This window comes from Mirounga leonina, unplaced genomic scaffold (genome assembly GCF_011800145.1).
Source record: "Mirounga leonina isolate KUSES-001 unplaced genomic scaffold, KU_Mleo_1.0 Mir_176, whole genome shotgun sequence".
Taxonomy (NCBI): Eukaryota; Metazoa; Chordata; class Mammalia; order Carnivora; family Phocidae; genus Mirounga; species Mirounga leonina.
Window position 1 is genome coordinate 59,665,414 of NW_023270454.1, and position 24,531 is coordinate 59,689,944.

General features: G+C 34.1%; 1 protein-coding gene across 1 annotated transcript in view; it reads right to left on the bottom strand.

Moving 5' to 3' along the window:
• Nucleotides 1-24,531, bottom strand: part of KIAA1109 (KIAA1109 ortholog) — a 205,475-nt gene that overhangs the window by 96,634 nt on the left and 84,310 nt on the right. Inside the window, exons 27-41 of the mRNA XM_035023133.1 lie at nt 21,958-22,216; nt 20,077-20,914; nt 17,152-17,222; nt 15,815-15,988; nt 15,198-15,318; nt 14,052-14,198; nt 13,531-13,658; nt 12,998-13,194; nt 10,588-10,785; nt 9,671-9,882; nt 6,075-6,226; nt 5,471-5,621; nt 5,154-5,306; nt 3,916-4,156; nt 2,597-2,739 (exon numbers count right to left, since the gene is read on the bottom strand). Coding sequence (XP_034879024.1) covers nt 2,597-2,739; nt 3,916-4,156; nt 5,154-5,306; nt 5,471-5,621; nt 6,075-6,226; nt 9,671-9,882; nt 10,588-10,785; nt 12,998-13,194; nt 13,531-13,658; nt 14,052-14,198; nt 15,198-15,318; nt 15,815-15,988; nt 17,152-17,222; nt 20,077-20,914; nt 21,958-22,216 — 3,185 coding nt within the window. The remainder of the gene's footprint in view (nt 1-2,596; nt 2,740-3,915; nt 4,157-5,153; nt 5,307-5,470; nt 5,622-6,074; nt 6,227-9,670; nt 9,883-10,587; nt 10,786-12,997; nt 13,195-13,530; nt 13,659-14,051; nt 14,199-15,197; nt 15,319-15,814; nt 15,989-17,151; nt 17,223-20,076; nt 20,915-21,957; nt 22,217-24,531) is intronic.

Genomic DNA, 24,531 nt, shown 5'->3' on the forward strand with positions numbered 1-24,531 from the left:
TACCAAGGACAGTCTTTATCATTCACTTATTTTAATAATGAATTATTAATTCCCTTTGAAATCTGAAGAGTGTGTCTGGTGGCAAGATTTCAATCTCAATATTCTTAATACTATACTACTCTTGTTGGTACCCTGATAATGAAAATCTATAAGAGCTTCTCTGTAGAGTTCTAATATGCCAAAAACAATTTCCAGCAATTCTCTGAGGAAAATTAAAAAATTACAGAATTGCCCATCTCTATCTGTTCTGTCACATCTAAGCTTAGAATTTCAGATCAGTTTAAAATAGTATAAGAAAAGACTATACAGACAGAAAGATCCTGAAAAGAAGAGATCTGAAACAAAGTGGTGCAATTCAATTTTTTGGAGGACTTTTATAATTCATAAACAAAGGAATGTTGGTAGGGATAGGAAAAACCATTGAATGGGAAAAAAATCTGAGACTGATTAAGGATGTGAGAATTTAAAAGTACCCTGGCTTCAAACTATACTATAGAAGTAGAACAAGCCTAATAGTTCAAACTTTTAAAAAATGTAAATTAAACTATCTTTGAATGTTTTAATTAAGAGCAATACAGAATAAAAACTTTAAAAGCACAAAGACAATTCAATAAATCGTATCCCCTGAGCTCGTCTACTAGATCCCTTCCCCTAGAAGTACTCTTTACTTTTCTTATCTCTTCTCCTTAAATAATTTATAACTATATAAGCACATGTACATATTTGTCCTTTTTTAACACACAGATACATATTGTTTTATATTTTGTTTTTACTTTAATCCAGGCACTTTGGTAACCATTCCATATCCACTTAGAGATCTACATTTTTCTGAAGTTTTTATGGTATGCATCTCTGTAACAGGGTACACTAGTTTACTATTCCTCAAATAGTCATTTATGTTGCTTCCATTATTTTCCTATTACAAAGTGTTGTCTCTTAGCATTTATGAGCATTCATTTCTTTAGAATGAATTCCTGGACATGAACATACTGGGTGAAAGAATATTACATTTTAAATTTTGATACAAATTGCCAAATTGGTCTTCAAAGAGTTTGTGCCAATTTTCACTCCCACCAGTGCTGTAGGAGAGTGTCTGTTTTTCCTTACCTTCACCAACATACACCATTCAAATGTTAGTGTTTTCAATCTGATTTGTGAAAATGGAAATCTCATTTTTTTTAAATGAAGCTGATTTTTTTAAAATTTTATTTATTATGTTATGTTAGTCACCATACAATATATCATTAGTTTTTAATGCAGTGATCCATGATTCATTGTTTTCGTATAACACCCAGTGCTCCATGAAATCTCATTTTAACTTACATTTCTTTAATTGTAAGAGGATACATTTTCATATTTGTGTGCGTATTTCTCTGTGAACTGCCCATTAACCGATTCTCTATTTGTGTTCTTTTTCTTAGTGATTATAAAAAAGATCCTTATATATGAGGAAATTAGCCCTTTGTCATATGTCTTTCTATTTTGTTTATAATTATTTTTTCTGTGTAGAAATCTTATATTTTAATATGGTAAAATTATCAGTCATTTACCTTATGGATTCTGAGTATTTTTTTTTTTTTTAAGATTTTATTTATTTATTTGAGAGAGAGAGAATGAGAGACAGAGAGCATGAGAGGGAGGAGGGTCAGAGGGAGAAGCAGACTCCCTGCCGAGCAGGGAGCCCAATGTGGGACTCGATCCTGGGACTCCAGGATCATGACCTGAGCCGAAGGCAGTCGCTTAACCAACTGAGCCACCCAGGCGCCCGGATTCTGAGTATTAATGTAAGTCTATACCCAAACTTTCAAAGAAAGTTAAAATACTAATTGTCTGTCATTTTCATTGCTCAGAAAATGAAACTAACAAAACATGAATAACCCAGGACAACAACAAATAACTTACATGCTTATTACGTGTGGGTATTGTTCTAAGCATTTTTCATGTATTAACGGTTATTTCTTAACATCCATATTCTGGGAAAAGTTACTATTGTAATCTCAATCTTACAGATAAGGAAACTGACACACGGTACAGTTAAAAATTCGTTCAGTCACAAAACAACTAAGTGGCAGAGGCAGAATTGAAACCAAGGCTGTCTGGCTCCCAAGGTAGTATTCAACCACCCTGCTATATACATGTCTTACCAAGCACTGGTTAAATTTCTTTTTTTTTTTTTTTTTTAAAGATTTTATTTATTTATTTGAGACAGAGAGAATGAGAGAGAGAGAGCACATGAGAGGGGGGAGGGTCAGAGGGAGAAGCAGGCTCCCCGCCGAGCAGGGAGCCCGATGCGGGACTCGATCCAGGGACTCCAAGATCATCACCTGAGGCGAAGGCAGTCGCTTAACCAACTGAGCCACCCAGGCGCCCTGGTTAAATTTCTTAAAACAGTGTAATTAAAATCATAAAATAGCCTAACTCAAACTGTTTATGTTGCTAATCGTGTTCATGTCAACTCAATTATTAAATTATTAATTCTTGAATATAAAATACTATTTGAATATTTAAATTTAAACACCTAATGTTTGAATTTGAGATATCAGAAATATAGGTCTTCTCTAGAAGTCTACTCTAACCAGAAACAGCAGTAATGTACCTTTATCTTTAATGCAGAGTCACTGTGGGTATGAGTCTTAGAAAGTTTCCTCATTATCTCAGCTCCAGTTACAGGTCCAGAGCTACCAGGTGGAGGACGGTTGGCTGTTCCTTCTAGTAGCATTGTGTGTTCACTGACTGTGGCTGAAACAGTTCAAAAGAGTAAGTGGGCTATAGATTATCATTTTCTTGAAACATCAATACCAGTGTTCCTGGTGGTGTAACTACCACTCAACTTTACATATTCCTTGAGTAAACAAATTAAATTAATTAAATTTCCTTGAAATTAATTGTGGAATCTGCTATAATATTATTTTTTGTGTTTCTTTTACTCTCCCAACCCCAATCTTCTCACTCAGTCTCAAGAAAGGAACAAATAGCTTGTATTCAGTCCCTCCACAACCCAGCCAAAGGGTTTAGAGAAAAAAACCAACTAGCTCAAAGTACAGAATTTTCAGTTTAACCCAAGAATTTGCAGTTAATTAGAAGGGAGCCAACATGGGGCTTGGTATTACAACCCTGGGATCAGGACCTGAGCCGAAATCGAGTTGGATGCTTAACCAACTGAACTACCCAGGCACCCTTCCTCATAGCATATTCACTTTTAAGTATAAATTTTTTTTTAAAAGACAATAAAAAAAGCTGGGTAAAGTATTATATATCAATGTTCTGAAAGCTCTAATTTTAAGGCTACTGTCCTTTTTCATGGTACTTTTAACATTTTTTTCCAAAATACCATAATTCAATATTATTGAATATTACATGTTGTGATAACAAAAGTTTACCCAGAAAAAGCATTAAAATGTGCACATATATTTCTGAAATGCATATCTACTGTCTGTGTTCTGGCACAGTCATGTTGCTGACAGAATTGTATGCTGAATGCACGACTCTAAACATTACATAAATGCAAAATCAACCAGGCACCAGATAAAATTCAAAGACTCCTTTTAAGTGGCATAGGAAAGATGATGAACAAATATGAATATGAATTTTATTTTTTTCAAATGTGAATTTTAAAAGGAAGTTAACATGCTTCATTCAAATATTCTAGCTATGCAAAGATGTCTGTTATCGTATGCAATAGATTAGAAGTCTATCATATTTCATGAAATTAAATGTAAAAACCAAAAGTCAGTATAAAGATTACAACATTATTATCATTTATTTGGACTAATACAAATCATACTTGTATAACTAAGCCATAACGGTTTCAAGTTTTGGACACAAATGATTAAATTATCACATATTCATATCACATTATCACATATATATGTTACCAATATCTGGCTATATTTGACTAAAATATTTACAAATTACCTGCATCAAATTCAAATTCTGCTCCATCAGCACTGGTGTCACTTTGAAGACCACCTCCATTGTCTAGCCCAAGTCCGTCTTCATGTTCATGGTCCACAGCTGATTGAGGTTTCAGCGGCTGAGCTGGTCTGTGTAAGCTAACTCCTTTAAAGGCTGGTGTCACCACAATAAACTTCATCCACTGCCTTGCCAATGCAACTAAACCTTTCTTTAATGTTACCAAAGCAGGAAGTCCATCACTCTGTAACAACAATGATGTAATAATGTTACCATTTAAATGCTTTGCATACATTTATTCATTTAAATCTCATAACCCCCATTTAGAGATGAAGAAACTAGAATTATGTGTTATAATTTGTCCAAGGTCACAAAAGAGTATTTCAAGCTGACAACAGAACTCAATCTCTAAACACAACATTGCATCTTTCTGTCACAAACAATGCAGTACCAGGTGAATAAGAGGCTAAACATGGGGTGTAAGATTGGGATTCTCCTAAAGAAGCATTCAATCCACTTTACCTTTTTTGTTCTATTGAGGAAATCAAATGTATTTTGAGCTACCTGGAATAGTCATTAAACAAAGAGGAAATGAAATTACTCCCTTCAAAGATTAAGTAACTACCACTATTTTAACATTTTAACTAAGACATTTTTTCCTAATTCTCCTACCTCTTCCTTTCCCTCCTCTGCATTCTGTATAGTTTTATTCATCTTCTCTTCACCCCCTTCCCCTTTAATTTTGGTGTTCTTCAGATAGCCATTCTTGACCAGTTTCTCCCTCAACATACCATCATTCCTAGAAGTCTCATCCATATCCACAGCTTCCAACACCTTCATGTTGGCAATTCCCAAATCACTTATCTGAGCCCATTGTTGTCTATAAGCCTGTATTTTTAACCATATTTCTCCTTTGGACTTCCCATCTGCATCTCAAACCCTGTAGGCCAATGAATGAGTCCTCAAAAGGACAGAGGCTTCCTTTTTTTTTTTAAAGATTTATTTATTTATTTTAGAAAGAGAGAGAGATTGGGAACATGAGCAGGGAGAGGAACAGTGAGAGGGGGGATGAAAATATCCCAAGCAGACTCCGCATGGAGCCCAAAACAGGGCTTGATCTCACAACCCTGAGATCATGACCTGAGCCGAAACCAAGAGTCAGATGCTTAACTGACTGAGCGACCCTGGCACCCCAAGAATAGAGGCTTCTTTAAAGCTAACATATGGTTTCAGTAACTCACCATTGTAGCATCATCAATGATGGAGTAATTTGCCTGGTGCAGGTAGTGATGTAGTATATTGCACAGTAAACATGAAGGATTTTCTTGGAGAAAACGGGCAACTTTCGTAAGTCTGTTGTATTTACTTCTTAAGGGAAAATGTACACTTTTATTCTGAAACAAAGCAAAAACAACAGATTTAGAGTGATGTATCAAAGACACTGCAAGTAGAAGATATCCAGTAATCAAGAACTTGCAGGTCTGATGTTTTCCAACAATGATGAACAATTAGAGATCATGTTCAATAATAAGATACCTTGTATTGTTGATAGACCTACCTCTAATGCTTCTGTCATTATACATCCCATAACAGCACAAATTCTCAAGGTGCCCTCAGTTTCTAATTTGTTTAAGGATGATTTGAGTTGATCAATGGGAACAAGCCATGCACCAACAGCTGGAGTTGCAGTGCTTAAAAGGTTCAGCTGCCTTTGAAAATTTAAAAAAAAGAAATTATAAGAAAAACTGTCAAGATTTGTATTTCAAACAATCTCCCATACCTACTGTACTTAGTGGCTATTTTACTTAGGCAAAATTACTTTTCATTTTGGCTACCAGATAAATTATGAACATATAAGTAGAAAATGTGAAGAATAGATAATAGAAATGAAGAAAACATATTAAAACCTATTAGAGGTGAGAGTAAGAAGTTCATGGTGGCATGACATATAATAGTAAAACTAAAGCCTTAGGAAAGAAAAGGGTCAAACAAGGTAAGAATAATGTCTACAGAAAGCATAAAGTAGGAAAGATGGTAAGAAGGTGGCAACCCTAATGCTAGATAGACCAGAAAAATAATTTAAAAAAATAAATGAAAGAGTTGTATGTTATTTAAAATGAAGAAAAATCAAGGAATAGTACTACATGTTTAAAACTTTTTACCTAGAAAATGCATGTGTAGGGGATCTCACATTGGTGGGAGCTGCAAAACTAAACCAAATTTCCTTGATGGTCAACTTCATGCTACATGAATCTGGAGGTGGAGGCATCAGAGGTAAATCTTTTTTCAAATCATCAGATTCAACTCCTTCATCCTACATAAAATCAAAAACCAAAAACTTATAATGTATATAGCTGCTTAAAACCATTAGTGCCAAGGTAAATGTTTTAAGCACAAAACCTTCCCATCAAATCAAGTTCTACAGATGACACCTTTATATAAAACAGGTAACATAAACCTTGCTCAGCCTAACCCTAATCCTGAGAAATACCTATAGATCCTTGAAGCTCTAAGGAGCATAGTCTGAAAAACCACTACATTGTAGTAAGCCATAAATCACTGATCTTAGAACTGAATGTTTCTCCTGATCACTTCATTCAATTGCATTTGTTTAGGGATGTTTAAGTGTTATTTTCTCCAGATGAAAAAAGTGAGAGAAAGAGGTTTTGTGACTTGTCGAAGGTCATACAACTATTAAGGAGAATGAGTGAGAGAATCAAAGTCTTCTGCTTCCTACTACAATGTTTTCCATTCCATTTTTTTGTTTTGTTTTCCATTCCATTTTAACAACATATTTCAACTTTCTAAAAACAAGTGCCATAAAAATACTAGTGTAGTCCATGTTCAAATAAATAACACTCTACAATAAAAAAATTCTTAGTTACCTTATATGCTAGCAATCTGAATCAATGTTAAGAAATAATAATTTTTTTAAATGTATAATCACCACTCTTTAGAATGCAGGGAGGTAAGCATAATATTAAAGAAACAAACAAAAAAGTCTACTGCCTGTTATGTCTCCTCACAGCTCTCTAATTCACTTTTGGTTATTACTGGTCAAGATGAAGAAGACTGGCATTTTCTTGTGGTATAATTAAGGAATGAAGAATATCCACAAAATAGCTTTGAATCCTAAGTGCTACAAAACAATGTGACTATAAGCAATAGTAATTTTAAAGTTAGAAATGCTAGATATGTAAGTCCACATTCCTTATCTGCAGCTCTAAAACTCGTAACGTTCTGAGAAATCTAAATATTGTTGTGTAAATATGGCATCAAAACCTGATCTGAATTTGATGAGAGGCTATTTATCCCACTTGGAATTTTTATGAATGCTGTGCTGTAAAAGTATTTAAATATTTCAAGATGGAATGCTGTCTCAGATTCCACTAGGAGTTTATGTAACATATAAAACACACACATTACCTTTCTGTTAAAGGAAAAAAAAATCTGAATTCTCAAATACATCTGACCTGTGGGTTTCAGACAAGGCTGTGAGCTAGGCACTAAGGTATACAAAAGATAGAGAAGACAGTCTTCAAGAACTCAAAATTTTAAAAAGGGAAGGAGGTTTACAGATAATAAGCAACTAATTATAATAGTGTGTGAAGCAAAGCAATAATAAAGTTGGATTTAGGTTGACTAAATTTTTGGTACCTATGGCATGTGTAAATGATGATAGCTAAAAGGCTACTGCATACAATTCTGGAGCTCGGGCGCCTGGGTGGCTCAGTTGGTTAAGCGACTGCCTTCGGTTCAGGTCATGATCCTGGAGTCCCGGGATCCAGTCCCGCATCGGGCTCTCTGCTCAGCGGGGAGTCTGCTTCTCCCTCTGACCCTCCTCCCTCTCACACTCTCTGTCTTCCATTCTCTCTCTCTTAAATAAATAAAATCTTTAAAAAAACAAAAAACAAAAAACAATTCTGGAGCTCAACTGAAAGGTTGGTGCTAAAAGCATAACCGATGGGAAAGAGTTAGTGTCATCAAATTATGGAGCAGGACTAGAAAATGAAATAAATCAGGGAGTGGACATACAGCAAAAAAAAAAAAAAAAGAAAAGTAGCCAAGAACAGAACATGGGAAGAACACCCACACTTAAGGACAAAGAACTGAATGAGGATATGGACCAGGAAAAGTTACAGAACCCAAAGAAAGCAATGTTACAAAATTTAGGGACATTCAGCAAAGAGACAAGGATCAGAGGGACCAAGGAAGACATCTGAGCTTTTTTTTTTTTTTTGAAGATTTTATTTATTTATTTGACAGAGAGAGACACAGTGAGAGAGGGAACACAAGCAGGGGGAGTAGGAGAGGGAGAAGCAGGCTTCCAGCAGAGCAGGGATCCCGATGCAGGGCTCGATCCCAGGACCCTGGGACCATGACCCGAGCTGAAGGCAGACGCTTAATGACTGAGCAGACTGGGTACCCAGATATCTGAGCTTCTATCAAGTGTTTCAGTGGGATAGAGGACAAAGAAAGAACAGCTGGGCTCTTCCCAGCTCTTTTGTCCAGTGAGTAGCTATTATATTTTTTAATTTCCTTAATTAAAGTGCTAATCCCCAACCACCACTCAAATACATCCAAAGACCTCACAAGAAAACTGTGATTAAACTCTTGAACTATGCATCAAATCAAAATAAATATCTCAAAAAATAAATTACCAGAAACCTGGGGTTCAGAGGTGATTATGCCAATGAATGGTGGATATCTGTGACATTTCTTTTTTTTTTTTTTAAAGATTTTATTTTATTTATTTATTTATTTATTTACTTACTTACTTACTTACTTATTTGACAGAGCTATATAGAGACAGCACAAGTAGGCAGAGAGGCAGGCAGAGGGAGAGGGAGAAGCAGGGTCTCTCTCCGCTGAGCAGGGAGCCCAACGTGGGGCTCAATCCCAGGACCCTGGGATCATGACCTGAGCTGAAGGCAGCCACTTAACCTACTGAGCCACCCAGGCCCCCGCATCCATGACATTTCTTAATTAAAAGGTGGTTTCTTTTCTCTTCAATTGGTCTAATTTCCAAATGATCAGAAGTATATGTACATATGTGTTTAAAAACAACATTTACCAAGTTCTTACTATGTGCTAGACACTGAGTTAAGCCTTTTATATGTATTATCTCCTTCAGTCTTCACAAGTCTAGGAGGTCAGTATCCTTACAATACTATTATAGACGAAGAAGCTTCGAAAAGGAAAAAACTTGCACCCATCAGTTAGTGGTATAACTCTTCCGTAACCTAAAATTTTTAATATTTTTATTATTGCTATTATTAATCATTGTGACAGTCTACCATAATAAAAATAATAAATGAGTTGCATATAAGGTATTCTTCAGGACTCTAGCTGAAATGGGTGGATATTGACAAAAATATTTAGAACTTACATGAAATACTACCAGTGACAAAACTAAGTATTTCCATGAACTCTGCTAAAATCCTTGAAATAACATCAAAACAATGCCTACTTTTCTGAAATTCTATTTATTCATTAATTCAACAAATATTATTAAGTGCCCAATATAAGCAAGGCATTAAACAAGGTACTATGATAGATATAAATATATCTATGGTATGGTACCTATGCTTCAGAAATTATATTCTAGTAGTAGTATAATCACCAAAATATCTTGACTGCAATTTAAGCAAAATTCCAAATATTGAAAGAAGCAAATATACTCCAGAAATTAATTTTGAAATGGGTATGTAGTTTTGTTATTTTTTCAAAGCACTATTATTATTAAAAATTCACCAACTTGTTCATCTGAAACAGAATTTCCATTTAAGTCTGAAGAAGGGCTCATTCGATCACAGGGAAGATTATCATCAGAGACATCAGTATTATAGCCACTGCCAGTTGGAGAATCAGAAGAATTATTGGATGTCAGCACTCCACCTCTTTCCGTGACACTAGCTTTACCCATAATTCCAAAAGTATTATATAAAACAGCACCAGACTGTCTTCCTCCTATAAGAATGAAAGAATATACTTATTAAAAACAGTGGATATCTCAACACTGTACTCTACAGTACCCATAAAGACAAAAAAATAAAAATAAAAATTCATAAAGATATTTTTTTCTCATCAAAACTTTGCCCTTAACTGTAAAAGTCATGTAAGACTGGATTATCAGGTAAAGAACTACAGGCATACTCGATTACTATTATATATATATATGACTAACGTAGAAGTCTTATATATAACTCAGCCTTCCTTTTTTATATATATTACTCAATAATGTAAAAGAAAACTGTATATAACTGTAAGTTATATAACTAAAAGTCAGTCTGTCACTGAATAAAGGATTTATAGTATTTTCATCCTGCAAGGCTCTACTAATCAAAAATCCAGTTTCCAAAGACCAAACTTTCAAAAGCTGGGTGGCTCTACATTTTATTCAAAAATTTTTTTCTGAACCACAGATTTTTTTGTTCAAACAATGATTTTTTTTGTATTTCTACATGCTGTGTTACTTTTGAATCACACATTGCAGGGGAAGTCCCACTTACACAATTGGGATGGGGCACCCACCCTGGTAAAAAATCCCAGGTCCCAACTTTCTGCTTAAATATGCTGACTCAGGTTATTAAAAGTCACAATTGTTCAAAACATTTCAGCAATGTGGGGCCAATTTGTACCTCACTTAGGCAGAAATGAAAACAAAATGCTTACCTTTTATGGTTAAATTTTCAAGTCCACATTCAAACATTATCCAACCCCATTTTTCTTGGCTGGGACCTATTCGAGTTACATCTGGAACAGCTTGCTGATCAGTTTCATCCACAAAAGTAAACTCATCCAACTCTTCCAGAGTAAATAAAACTTTGGACTTCTCAAAAGGAATAGCAGTGATGGCACAGGTACCAATATCTATTATCAAAAGAGAACAAAATGACCATTTTTAAACAGAGAGGTTTTTATTAAAAAACAAAACAAAACAAAACCAAGAAAGTAAACATTTGGCACAGCGTCCGTCTTAAAACGGTATCTTAATACTCCATCAAAAAGAAAGATAAATGAACCAACCAACTTCTAAAATAATGTCTTATGTCCTACAATTTAAAAAATGCCAGAATCACATTGAAGTAAAAGGGAGAAAAAAAGATTCCATAATTAAGAAATAATTGCTCAGAGGCAGAATGAATTCATTTCTGAAAGATTATAGGGTACTCTAAAAATCTATTTAAAAAAGCTCCTGAATAATTCAACTTCATGGTAACAATTTTTAAATACTTTCTCATCATCTTACAAAATAAATCATTTTAATTAATTACCCAGCTACAGGAAAAACATTAGAAAATAGAAAAATTATAGCTTTTACTAAAGGACTGCTTTATAATACATTTTATATAATTACAATTCATAACAGACATTGCCATAATTCCACCACTTACAATATGCAATATGGAAACTAACATCCTGCATGTCTGGCAAAGATATTATTATAATATTATTAATATATATATAATATATATAATATTATTATAATAGTTATATAATACTCCATCATATGAAAATACTGTATTTCACATTTATGGTTAGAAAATCTTCCTGATCACAGAGTAAATATTCACTTAAATTTTTCTATGATTTTCTCATTATTTATTTTTTATATTTGCCTTTAATTCCACAAATTTATTCTGATGTATAAGGTGAGGATTAAACCTAAATTTTTTGATTAAGTAATACACTTGCACAGATCAAAGATCCAAAACGTGTGAAAGAGTATACAATGAAAAGCCTCTGACACCACACCCAGGAATCCACTTCCTCTCCCTATAGGTAACAAATGTCATTAGATTATTGAGGATCCTTTCACAGATGAAAGGATTATGAACATATAAGCAAAGACAATTACATTTTTCCCTGCATTTTTATACAATGTTTTGTCTTTGATGACATTTTTCTGCATAGTGTGCTTTTCAAAATTCTATTTAGTTACTTCTTATGCTCTTATGCAAGTGCAAACTGGTTGCCAGTGCAAACTACAGAGCTGAGAAAAGTCTTTTTATATTCAAGCCACTGTATTTTGTACCAGCTTTAGGATGAGAGATCTCAGGTAGCCAAGAAAAGTCTCTTTATTTGGAATCCTCGGGTCAAATGCTTTGCTCTCAAACACAAGGATGGTGAAATAAGCTTCGAGAAAGCCACAACAGTTATACAGACCCAGAATACAGACAAGAATCATGGAACCTTCAAAGCCTACAGAATATAATGAGCAAATTCAAGGTAATCATTTGTTCATTCAGGATTGGTCATCTGTCCCACATGTAGATTTTAGTGTAGCAAATCCTCTCAAATAAGACTAAGAAACTCAATGTTTTCTAGATTGAATCTCTGACAATCTGAGATCATTTAAGCTTCTAAAGGTACTGAATTACATCAAAAATATTAAAAGGACAAACCATGAGAGACTATGGACTCTGAAAAACAAACTGAGGGTTCTAGAGGGGAGGGGGATGGGAGGGTGGGTTAGTCCAGTGATGGGTATTAAGGAGGGCATGTACTGAATGGAGCACTGGGTGTTATATGCAAACAATGAATCATGGAACACTACATCAAAAACTAATGATGTAATGTATGGTGATTAACATAACATAATTAAAAAAAATATTAAAAGGATATGTGACATCTCTAGTTTTCTCTTTCACCTCACCAGGGATTTTAAGAGGCATAGCCAGATCTATCGTTCTAATTGCTACTATATTTTACAGACTTGACCATCTGCTTTTGATATTGCAATTAATTCTTTTTAATGAAGTTGTGCCAACAGAACGATTTTAAAAAGTAAGAAAGACGATAAAGATCATACTCTCTCTTCTATAATGAGCAAGCAGATACCATGAAGAAATAGTGCCTTTAATTTGGGCCATACCACTTACTTTCCTACCAAAGTTTACCTTCCATTCTCATAGAACATGAGTAAATATTTAAATACCATGTGTTCAATATATGCAGAAATACCTTTCTCTTATAAAATATTCAAATTATAGCAATATTTGAAAAAAATCATGTCTCCTTTTGCAAAATCCTCTTATATTTATATGTGTCAAAGAAAAAAATGTTTGTTGTAGAATCCTACCTGTTGTATCAAGACCCCTAAGTTGCCCATGAACTCGATGAATATTTAACTTGGCTGCAATTTCTTTGCCTTTTTCTGCTCCAGCATTTGATCTGAGAGATCCAGATGACTGAGGCTGCATCTTAGTGGCATGGACATACCTATCAAAATTTGATGTTCTACCAGGTTCTGTATTTGAAGTCTCTTCAACCACACCTCTTTATGGAAAAAGAAAAAAAAAAAAAGTATGATGGTGAATATTTAAATAGTAAATAGTAAATAGTAAAAACATTTAGTAAGCAGTTTTTTAAAAAATTCCACTGTTTTAATTAAACCAATATTAATAAATTTTTCAGTGTTTACTGAAAAACAGTATGAGTAAAACAGTACAAACTTTTAAAAAACCTACTTTGTTAATCTATAGTGATATTTGAAATTCCAATACCAATTTTGAGTTTTAACATTAGAATTTTCAGATATGTATTAAAATGGTTATGGCTTGCTTTTACATCCAACAAGAAAATTATGGCTCAAATTAATAAAATTTTTCTTACCTGTTCATACGAACTTGCGTAGCAATTCTGTCAAAACACAATGCTACTAGAGAAACATGAGTCACACTTTTACTAGGAGCTGTACTTGGAGATTCTTCCACTGAGGCTTGTAACAAACATAAGTTTACCTAACACACAAAATGTCATAAATTTCAGATATGAAAAGTGAAATATTATCACTTAAACATAAGATATACAGGAAAATGAAAAACTACTGTTAGGAATGGTATATCTATTTGTGTGTCTGAGAGTAATGAAGATAAAGCTTATAAACAGACTCATAAAGTAATAATTCAATTGTTACTGGAGGGAGGGGAATATTTTAGCAAATACTAGCCAGTATTCCACTTATGTAAACTATTTCTATTATTAATTTTTACATTAGATCATCAAAGGAATAAGATATGTATTTTTGATATTATAATCTATTCTACCACCATTCAGTTTAGTAAATACAAAGGATAAAAACCACCAAAATGTTCTCCTCTTCCAGGAAAATATTTAAAATATTGAATTGTTACCTTTGGTATGCTAACATTAGCCTGAAGACCTTTAATTGTTACATTATCTTGCTTCATTACAAGATTTGTCTGTGCTTGTCCTTGGTTAGTTGTTCCTATGGTAGCATGTTCAGTTTTTGTTCCTCTAACATCTGGTTTGGAAGATAGCTAAAGAAATTAAAGCAGAATTGTTATTTCACAGAACTTTCATAATTTCCACAACACCCACAATAGCAACTTGCTTATTCACTGTGCTCCCTAATGCCCATCTATAAGCCAGCTGCCATCCAGTTTAGCTTTGAAAAGCTAGGAAGAATACCAGAAGCTTAGGGGCTGAGAGAAGTGATATAAAGTGAAACCAGTCTATAGAGAAACAGACAGAAAAAAAGAATGGCAATAAGTATTATTTTAGAATTACTAAAATGAATTTATTTGACAGCATATTTTGGATCTGATAACTGGCTCCTTGTTGACTGAGAATATTTTCAAATTTCTTACGATAGTAGTAAGATGTGTGCACCTCTACCCTAACTACCTATATAGCACATGAAATGCCAATGTTTTAAATAGTTGGATCATTAAAAATAATCAGCCTCACTTTACCGTGCCTCTGGTCTCTAGCCCAAATATGACCCAGATAAATTGGAAAGTCAAATGGAGCACCAGGATGTGATTGCTAAGAAACTGGCTCCATAGCTAGAACTACAGCACAAGTAGACTCCCACACACCAGGAGATAAGGACTTGATTCACTGAAGTGAACAAAAATAATCTAAAAATATTAAGATACAAATGATCTAATCACAGAGAAAAGCCAAAATAATATGCAGCGTTGCTTTCTTAGAAAATGAATGTACCAGGGAAGAATGCTCATTCACTTAGGACCAAAGTTCTTTAGGAAAGGCTTACAATTAAGCTACTTCCTAAATAAAAGAAAAAATAAAACTACAAATTCAATAAATATTTTATTGCTATTTAATCCATAGTATAGTTTTATATGGTATCTCTTAAGGAGCCAATAACATATGAAGACTATTTAGAAACGTCCATGTATTCCAATTTAAATGGCGATAAAATTTTAATACATTCAATTTTTTTTCAAGTTCAGATATCAGGCATACATGAAGAGTACTCAATTTGCTAAACTCATTGAATAAAAAGTTCTTACATTTTCTGAGAAAGTAGTCTTGCTATTTTGGACAGCCTCCCTGAGGACTTTGGCATGGAGATCATCTACAATTGCCGCTGGATGGCGGGTACTAGCACAATGAACCATTGCTTCAATGTACCTGAGGGAAGAAACACAGTAAACGAAAAACTTAAATATCACTTAATACTATGGCCTAGTTTATCTAAACTGTTCCATTATGTTCCATTCTAGATTTCATCCATGGTAGTTTTACCTCCCTTGATAGACTATAAGCTCCTTGCAGGACAGAGTAATCTATTATTTCCCCTTTATCCCTTCATTGACTAGATAGTAGTAAGAATATAAAAAATAATAATTAGTTCCTGGGTGTTTGATCATTTTATGCTTATCAGCCCAAAGCAAAAAATGGAAGATATAATGCAATATAATTATAATATTGCAATATAATTACTTATCCTGAAAAAGTAACAAATGATAACAGACCTTTTAAACATATTTTCATCTTTGTTCAACCAAAATAGCCATCATCAACATCTTCTTCATGAACACATATCACATACACTAATCATATCACATATGCCTAATCATTTTATAAAACAGTAGTTAAAAATAATGTTTTTCAACAAAATTAATACCTGTCTAAAGCTTCAGCCACCAGGGGAGTCAGAACAACATCAACAGTCCCTTTTACTTCAACTATGGCTGTGGTCCTGGTCTGAGAGACTGGCTGATCCAAGGTCCACTCTTCTGTCAATGTCTCATCATCTGTGTTATCAACAGTTTTCTTTTCCAGAGGAGTATATGGTGTACTATACAATTAATAAGCAAAATACATATTAAAAACACCATGAAAGAAGAAGAAGAAGAGAAACAGAAAGAACAGAAGTTAGAATTTCCTTAAGATGAATGCCACTCAAATATACATTTATTTCAACTAAAATTTTCATGGAATCAGATTAGATATTTTATGTCCCAAATGCCTTGTAGAGACAAGTGAGGTGCAAAAATGCAAACTGATCAAAGATGGTTAATACATCAAGTAAGAAAAAAAAAATGCTGTTATATTTACTTGATGGGGCTTTTCCAAAATATGAAAACTACAATACTGAATTCTTGGTAGTTCCCAATTTCAATATGCCAAGTTATGGCTTGCCCGTTATGTCCAACAGAAATGCTAGTGGCTGCTTAGAAATGTTGGCAAAGCCATGACAGACAACAGAGTTGAATTATTTACGGTAATTACTTCATTTTTTTAAAAATGTTCCAGGGTGCCTGGGTGGCTCAGTGGGTTAAGCGTCTGCCTTTGGCTCAAGTCATGATCCCAGGATCCTGGGACTGAGCCTCTCATCGGGCTCCCTGCTCAATGGGGAGCCTGCTTCTCGCTCTTCCTCTGCCTGTGGACCCCTCTCCTGCTTGTGTGCTCCCGTACTCTCTCTGTCAAATAAATAAACAAAATCTAAAAAAAAAATGTTCCAGAACTAATCTTATTTTTCTTTCATTTTCCCAAGGCCCTAGACAATTCCTGCCACATGACGGCCAATGAAATGTTATTTGTAAGAATGAATAAATAAAAATGAGCTGTAAAAAAAAAAAAAATGAAATAATACTCCATCCAACAACTGCAAAAACACTTTCTTTTCTACTGTTTGTGGAACACTCACCAATACAGACTACAAGCTGGGGTACAAAGCAAGTCTCAACAAATGTAAAGATCAAAATCATAAAGAACATACTATGTGATTACAAAATGAAATGATATCTTTTAAAATTCTCAAATACGTGGAAATTAAGCATTGCATTTCTAAATAAGCCATGGGTCAAAGAATTAAATTAGAAGGGAACATTTTTTAAATAAATAAATAATAAAGTTTATAGTCAAGTAAAGAATGGTTATTTCTCAGGATAAACGCCAAATATCTAATAATCAAGAAAGACTGACTTTGAACTTCAAAAGTATGTAACTTTTACTTACTTCGAAGTTGATCCTGAAAGTTGCATTCCTCTGTCTAGTAAAGAATTAGCTGTGAGCCCCTGTTTGATAACCTAAAATAATATAAAACATTACTCACAGTCTAGAATCTTAATGTTATTTGTTCTCTAATTTTATGCTATCAACTGTTACTTGTGAATATCCAGACTACCTTGTTAATATGACTTTGATATGTACAATAAAAATATTTAACAGACAGAGGTGCCTGGATGGCTCAGTTGGTTGAGTGCCCAACTCTTGGTTTCAGCTCAGGTCATGATCTCAGGATCCTGAGATTGAGCCATGCGTAGGGATTCTCTCTCCCTCTCTCTCTGCCCCTCCACCCGCTCTCTCTCTCTCTCTCTCTAATAAATCTTAACAAAAATACTTAACAAATTGAGAAAAATCAGATAAAATATATAATTGGCAATTTCATTTTCTGATTATTCAGACAAATGACAGGGCAGGGCTATGAGGATTCAACAATGAGGGTAAAAGACTTATACAACTAAAGCTTAAAGGTAAGTGCTTCAAATGTCTTTCCTCCCAAATTCCTTATCAAACTGAGCTTTTCTTAAACTAATTTTAGAATCTTCTCCTGGCACAATCAACTTTTAAGTGGGGAAGAATCCCAGAGAAATATTAAATTATAGGAAAAACTAACTTGTATGTCCATAAAAGAAAACAAATAAAATAATGCATTTGATTATTCAAACTAAACTGAACCCTTTTATATGTTAGACAGTTATTCAGATTTAATAGAGAAAAATAACTTTCTTACCACCTATATTCTATTTCGAATTTATCTAAAGACAAGAACTCCTTCCTTGACTTATTTAGTTCAGAGATTTGACTGCCTAATCAAAGTAGAAAGATTTATTGAAAATACTAAAATAATTCTAACCTCTTAGGTACAATTCTGTATTGGAAGTACCACTGAGTTTTATACTGGAAAATCCTTATACCAACATACTTTCACATGGAATAAAGAGAACATTTTGAAGTCATAACATGGGCAATTTATATTGGGCAAGAAGTGGCACAACCTTAAAACAAAAACTTTGGGGGTACTGGGTGGCTCAGCTGGTTAAGCATCTGCCTTTGGCTCAGGTCATGATCTCAGGGTCCTAGGATGGAGCCCTGAGACTGGCTACCTGCTCAGCAGGGAGTCCGCTTGTCCCTCTCTGCCCCTCCCCCTGCTCATGCTCTCTCTGCCTACCTCTCTCTCAAATAAATAAATAAAATCTTAAAAAAAAACAAAAACAAAAACAAAACTTTGTAACTGTCACTAATGTTTCTTCTTCCTTCAACACATATTGCTCAAATGCATATATATATATTCCAATTCCATTTATCACATTTCCAGCATTACTTAAGTCCAGTCCTATCATCTCTTACACAGACTGCTGCCCACAGCTTCCTAAGTGATCACCCCACTTCTTCTGCTTCATGACAGTTCAATTCCACTCAGCAGCCAAAGTACATGAGATCACATTTCCTTAAAGCTCTCACAAGTTTCCTAATGAAATTTCAGTGAAATTGTAACTACTGATACCATGGTCTATAAGTCCTTAATGATCTGGCCCTTGTTTATTTAGGTCTCTAGCCTCAAAATGAGCAATGTCCCTGCTAACTTATTTATGTGCACTGACTTCTTTCCCACTTTAGAATTTTAGCAAGGCTCCTGCCTGTGCCTAGGTATCCCCATCATCAATTCCTTCTCATACTTTAAGTTTCAGTTTAAATATTACCTCCTCAGATAGACCTCTCATGTCAATACAATATAGGTAGCTCCACCCCCCCCCATTATTCTCTATCCCAGCATCTCTGGATTATCTTCATAAGACTCTTCTCAACTTGTAATCATATAATACTTATCTGTTTTATCTATTAACTGTCTGTCTCCCACACCTAAACTCTAAGTCCTATGTCTGTTTTCCTCATCACTGTATATCAAATGCCTGGCACACAGTAGTATATAATAAATATTTGAATTAAGAATGAATAAAATAACATTTAGACACTTTAAATAAGTGTATATGCTTATGTAAGTATATACCACATAAGATTCCTAAACAGTTATTCAGTTCCTTCCATAAGATTTGACCTCCTTAATTTTGTTTTTTAAAATCATAAAAAATCTCTTATAAATGTATAATTTATACATTTAATAGTTTTCGCATTGGTTATTATCACTAAATTTATTTTGATGTATTTTCAGTTTTCCTTTAAAAAGCTATTTACAGAATTCATTACAGAAATGGACAATAACCAATTCCTGCTAAATTATAAGATCTCAAATGTCAAGTGCATGGAATTGGATTTGCATAGCAGCAGTTATAAATTAAGTAGAAAGAACACCAGCTATTAAAAATAATTTCAAAATTTTATTTTTAAGACACACAAAAATTTGAATTCATAAACTTGATCCTAATCTTAGAGCATAATGTAGACAGAGACTGTATGTTAATTAACTAACATTGTGACAATCAAGTCTGAAACTATTCCTCAATTTGAGATGTTTAAATTTATAATACTCGGCGCCTGGGTGGCTCAGTCGTTAAGCGTCTGCCTTCAGCTCAGGTCATGATCCCAGGATCCTGGGATCGAGTCCCACATCGGGCTCCCTGCTCTGCGGGAGGCCTGCTTCTCCCTCTCCCACTCCCCCTGCTTGTGTTCCTGCTCTCGCTGTGTCTCTCTCTGTCAAATAAATAAATAAAATCTTTGAAATAAATAAATAAATAAATAAATAAATTTATAATACTCATCAATAACCCTGAGATTTATTGTCACACATGGAAGCCATGACTTCAAAAATTCTTTCTTTTATAGAGGCAGTTAAAATGACTGAGAATAATTTTGGAAACATCTTAAAAATTGATTTATCTAAGTAAACCTAACAGTGGAAACTAATGATTTGGTTTATACCTTAAAAGTTGGAACAGAAAGCTGTTCAAATGACGATGAACTTTCTTCACTGGTTGGAGTATCGAGATCGAGGGGACGATGCAATGAGGACTTAGAGGTTCTTTTGTTAGTAGGGTGCTTCACTGACCAATTAATTACCTGGAACTGAGTAAGGTAAGTCTGATAACAATTCATCACAGGTTGTTGAGAAGTAATCTGTTCGCTCTCTACTGTTTTCTCAACCTCTACAACATATGCATGTTCTATAACGTCATCTTCTCCACCTAATGCAGAAACAAATGAAGCCTGGGAAGGATGAGTTTTGAATGGCAGAGTTCGGGGATCCTGAATGTTTTCTCCATGGCCAGTAAGTGGTCCCTCCACACTGTGATATATGGAACCCCTACTGTAGTCAATCTGCTGTGTTTGCTTTTTCTTCTTTTTTCTACCTGGATAAGTTCCAGGGCCTTCATCACTGCTAATGGGCTCAAATTCTTCAGCTGCAGAAAAGTAGGCTTCGCTATCAGCCATTGACATGCTGGAATCCATTGACCGATATTGATGAAATGAATTGGAGTCTGCCGATGGTGTGTATGGAAATGAACCAAAACTTCTTCTCTGCTTTGGTGAGTCTAATACATTCTCATCACTTCGGGAGACATCACTACTAAACTGGACTCCAACTGTAACAGGTTGCTTGTCCCCATAAAAAGCAGCAGTAAGGCTCTTGGTACTCCCAAGTCGAGTGGAACATACAGAGGCTTGTCGTTTCAAGGGAGATCTCAAAGGAGATTGACCTACTGACTTTTCCTGAGTATTAGGAGACACAGGGCTGTTTCCTGAAATTTCTGTAGGAATACTAAAATGGAAAGCAAGGTTCTTACCATTACTGTACATTGTATAATTTAAGTATAAATAGAAGTACTTATGAAATCTTTACAGTAATCTTAATCATTTATCTTATAAATAAAGGAAAATCTAAAATTTTACAATGAAATATCTATACAAAGTAACAAAACAGCACAATATGTGTTCATACCCCATGTAGTTCCAAAAAAAATTAAGGCAGTTTACAACATAATAAAAACTTAAACCCAAAGTATAATCTTCCATCCATAATTCCTGGACACTAGTGCATTTATAACTTTTTTTTTTTTTTTTACATTCTTTAAAAGTTTGTCCAACAAAATCTACAAGGGCTTTGGTTAAAGGAGATAGCCCCATTATCACCACCTTCAGCAACTGATGCTAGAGCCATTTACTGAGGCAGAACAAGTTGAGCATGAGAGGCACAAGGTCACTTTTTATGGGCTGAGTTTAAGGTCTCCATGAAACATACAAGTAGAAATATCAAAAAGGTAGCTGGGCCTATAGGGACAAAAGTTTTGGCTAGAGTTTTACATTTAAAAGATGTTGGCTATAGATCATAATTGAAGCCAAACAGTTACTGAGACTGTCTAGGGAAACAGTATAGAGTGAGTGGAGACAAAGGCACAGAACAGAGTCCTGAGTATCCAGAACATCTAACAAATGGCAGGCTGTAAGAGGAAGAAAAAGAAGAAATGGAGGGAAAAAAATGGAGGACATGGAAATAGGGAATAAGAAGGAATAGCCAAGGAGGTTGGAGGAAAATCTAAAATTTTCATATCTGTGGTATGACAAGAAATATTTATTTTCACTAGATTTTTCTGTATTTTCCTATTTCTGGAACGAATATATATGTATTAATTTTATAATTAGCAAGACAACAGCAAATGGACATTTAAAAATATGTTCAGGAGGAGAAAAGAATTTTCTATAGTGGGTTAGTTGAGAGGGAAAAATTTTTCTTGCCAAAATTTTAAGTAATTATAATCTTATTATAATTTCTAATCTATTTTCTGAATGTAACTGAATACTGACCTTGCTTGACCATCATCTCTTTTTGCACTATGCAAGAATTCTTTTTGAACCAAATGGTCATCAGCAACAGAAGAGGGACTTTCCTTTTCTCCGGCCAATAAAGGCTGTGCAGCACTAGAACTACTATTCTCTTCTGAGGAAGAGGATGAGCTATGAGATCGTAATGGTACTTGAAGACTAAGGTGCTGAGTTTTTCTTTCTACTTCTATTCCCACTGATTTGTTTTCCCATTCTTTCCTCTTCATGCCATTCACATTACCTGAATAAACAAACAAAAAAGTAGGTTACATGAACATAATTTCAAAAGCAATTTATGAAAAATAAGAGCACTTAATCCAATTCCCTATTTTTATGAATATAATCATTTTTTAAAAGCACAAATATCCAATTTCACATAGCAATATGCTAAACACTGTAGAAAGATATCTACATTAAATATGGGTCCAGAGTCCATAGACAGTGAATTTTTTCTTATTTTTTTAAACTTTATTTGAAAATTTTCAAACTTACAGAAAACTTTAAAGAATAATACCAAGCCACCATATTATCTTTTACTCGGAATTACCTTTTTTAAACATTTTGCCACATTTGCTCTAATATATATAATATATACATAAGACTTTTTGAATTAAGGGCAATTTGCAGACATAGTGACCTTTTATCCTAGATAGTTAAGTGTTTATTTCTGAAGAATAATATGTAATAACTATATAATTATTAACTTGGTAAATTTAGTATTCATACAATACTGTTATCTAATCTACCATGTGCTTTCCAATTTTCTCAAGTGACCCAATAATCTCCTTTAAAGCACCTCTGCCCCTTCCAGTACAAGATTCAATCTAGGATCATATATTATTGCATTCAGTTGTCATGTATTCTTTAATGTGGAACATTTCCTCAGCCTTTTATAAGACATGTTATGTAAACTGGGGGTGGGGGGGATGAAAGGAGAGTTCTAAATTGCTTAGATTAAAAAACAAAACAAACAAACAAATAAAAACTCCTGCCCAGTTTCTATTCTCCTCCAGCCATTCCTGTGTTACCCAAGAAAGAAGAACCCGTTAGTAGGAGAAAACACCTCTCTGAGCAGAATACAGTTCTAGATGGAATTTAAGGGGTAAGAAGACTGAAGAACTTACAATATAAGTAATATTATTCATTTCTACTACCACAAATGGAAAAATCAGAATAAATGTCAGAAGAAAAATGGGTTTCATTCACTTCTAAATGGTAGGAAACTAGTGGTCACTGACCTTCCAAGGAAATCCTGCATTCTACCATGTGTCCTCTAGATTATATCCTAACACTGCTTATCTATACTTGGCTCCTAGAAACTTCAACAATCAGAAGTCAGATACTTACATAGGGGTTCATTCTATAGTAAAATCACAGTGATTTGGGAATTATAGCTCACTCCTGAAAGAATCAATAGGAGATACAATCTCTATTATACATTATAAGACTTATAATGAGCTCTGCTTTGTTCAGTTAGAGAATTTGCTCTCTTCACTCTTTTATACCATGTGTAAATTCCCTGTAGATTTTCTTCCTTCCCTTTGTGATGGTTAAACTTTGATCTGCAGATCAGAAAATCAAGCAGTGTTTATAATTAATGCCAGCTGTAGTATGGTAGAAAGAACACTGAAGTGGCTTTGATGGCCCTGATTCTAGTTTCTGCTTAGCCATTTGATTTTGTGCAACTCCCTCTCAGTGATGAGCCTCACTTTCTTCACTATAAACAAGGAAAATACAGAACTCACATGGTAGCTTGAAGATTAAGTGAGAAAATACCTGTGAAAACCTTTAAAAACAAACATTATTCAAATATAAGAAAGTAATATTGTAAGAAAAATGATAAATTTTATTTAGCATCTTCCCTACCCTTTAAATGTCAAGAACTTTTGATGTTTGCAGATTTTATAGGATAATCTGCTCTTATTCTAGGCAAAACTGCTGAAGTTAAACAACCTTAAATAAGATGTACATACTTATGTATTAATATTTAGTGAAAAATCATTAAAGCAAGAGCTTGGTATATGTAGTTCAGCTCTTTCTTCTAAGAGCTCCTTATACATGGGAAATCAATGAACTTTTAAAGTTGAAACTTCTTTTCTCCCTTTTTGTCTACTGACAAAAGGCAGTGCTGTTAATGTTTTTGAATAGATCAAGGGAAAAAGGCTAATATAAAATATAAACTACCAAGATTTTTCCACATTTCACTTCTTGACAGCATGACAACTTAAGCAGTAAATACTGCACTTAACTGTAGGAACATACAACTAAAAAACCCAAAGGAACATCCACTTCTGAAGTCTCCAGAGAAAAGATGCTAGATAAATCTAAATCTGGTATACTTAAAGCCACCATTTACTGCTCATATCACACACTTGCGTATTTGCAAAGTTATCCTACAGGGTCTAAGGCCACATTTCTCTTCTTGACATGTTCAATTTTAGTGATAAAAAGAGTATCTTGCAAACTAGTTGGTAATATGAGGGCCAACAGTATAAATATTACTACTGATAAGCTTTCCTATAAAAGTAAACTGGTAAAACAACTGTTACCTTGAAG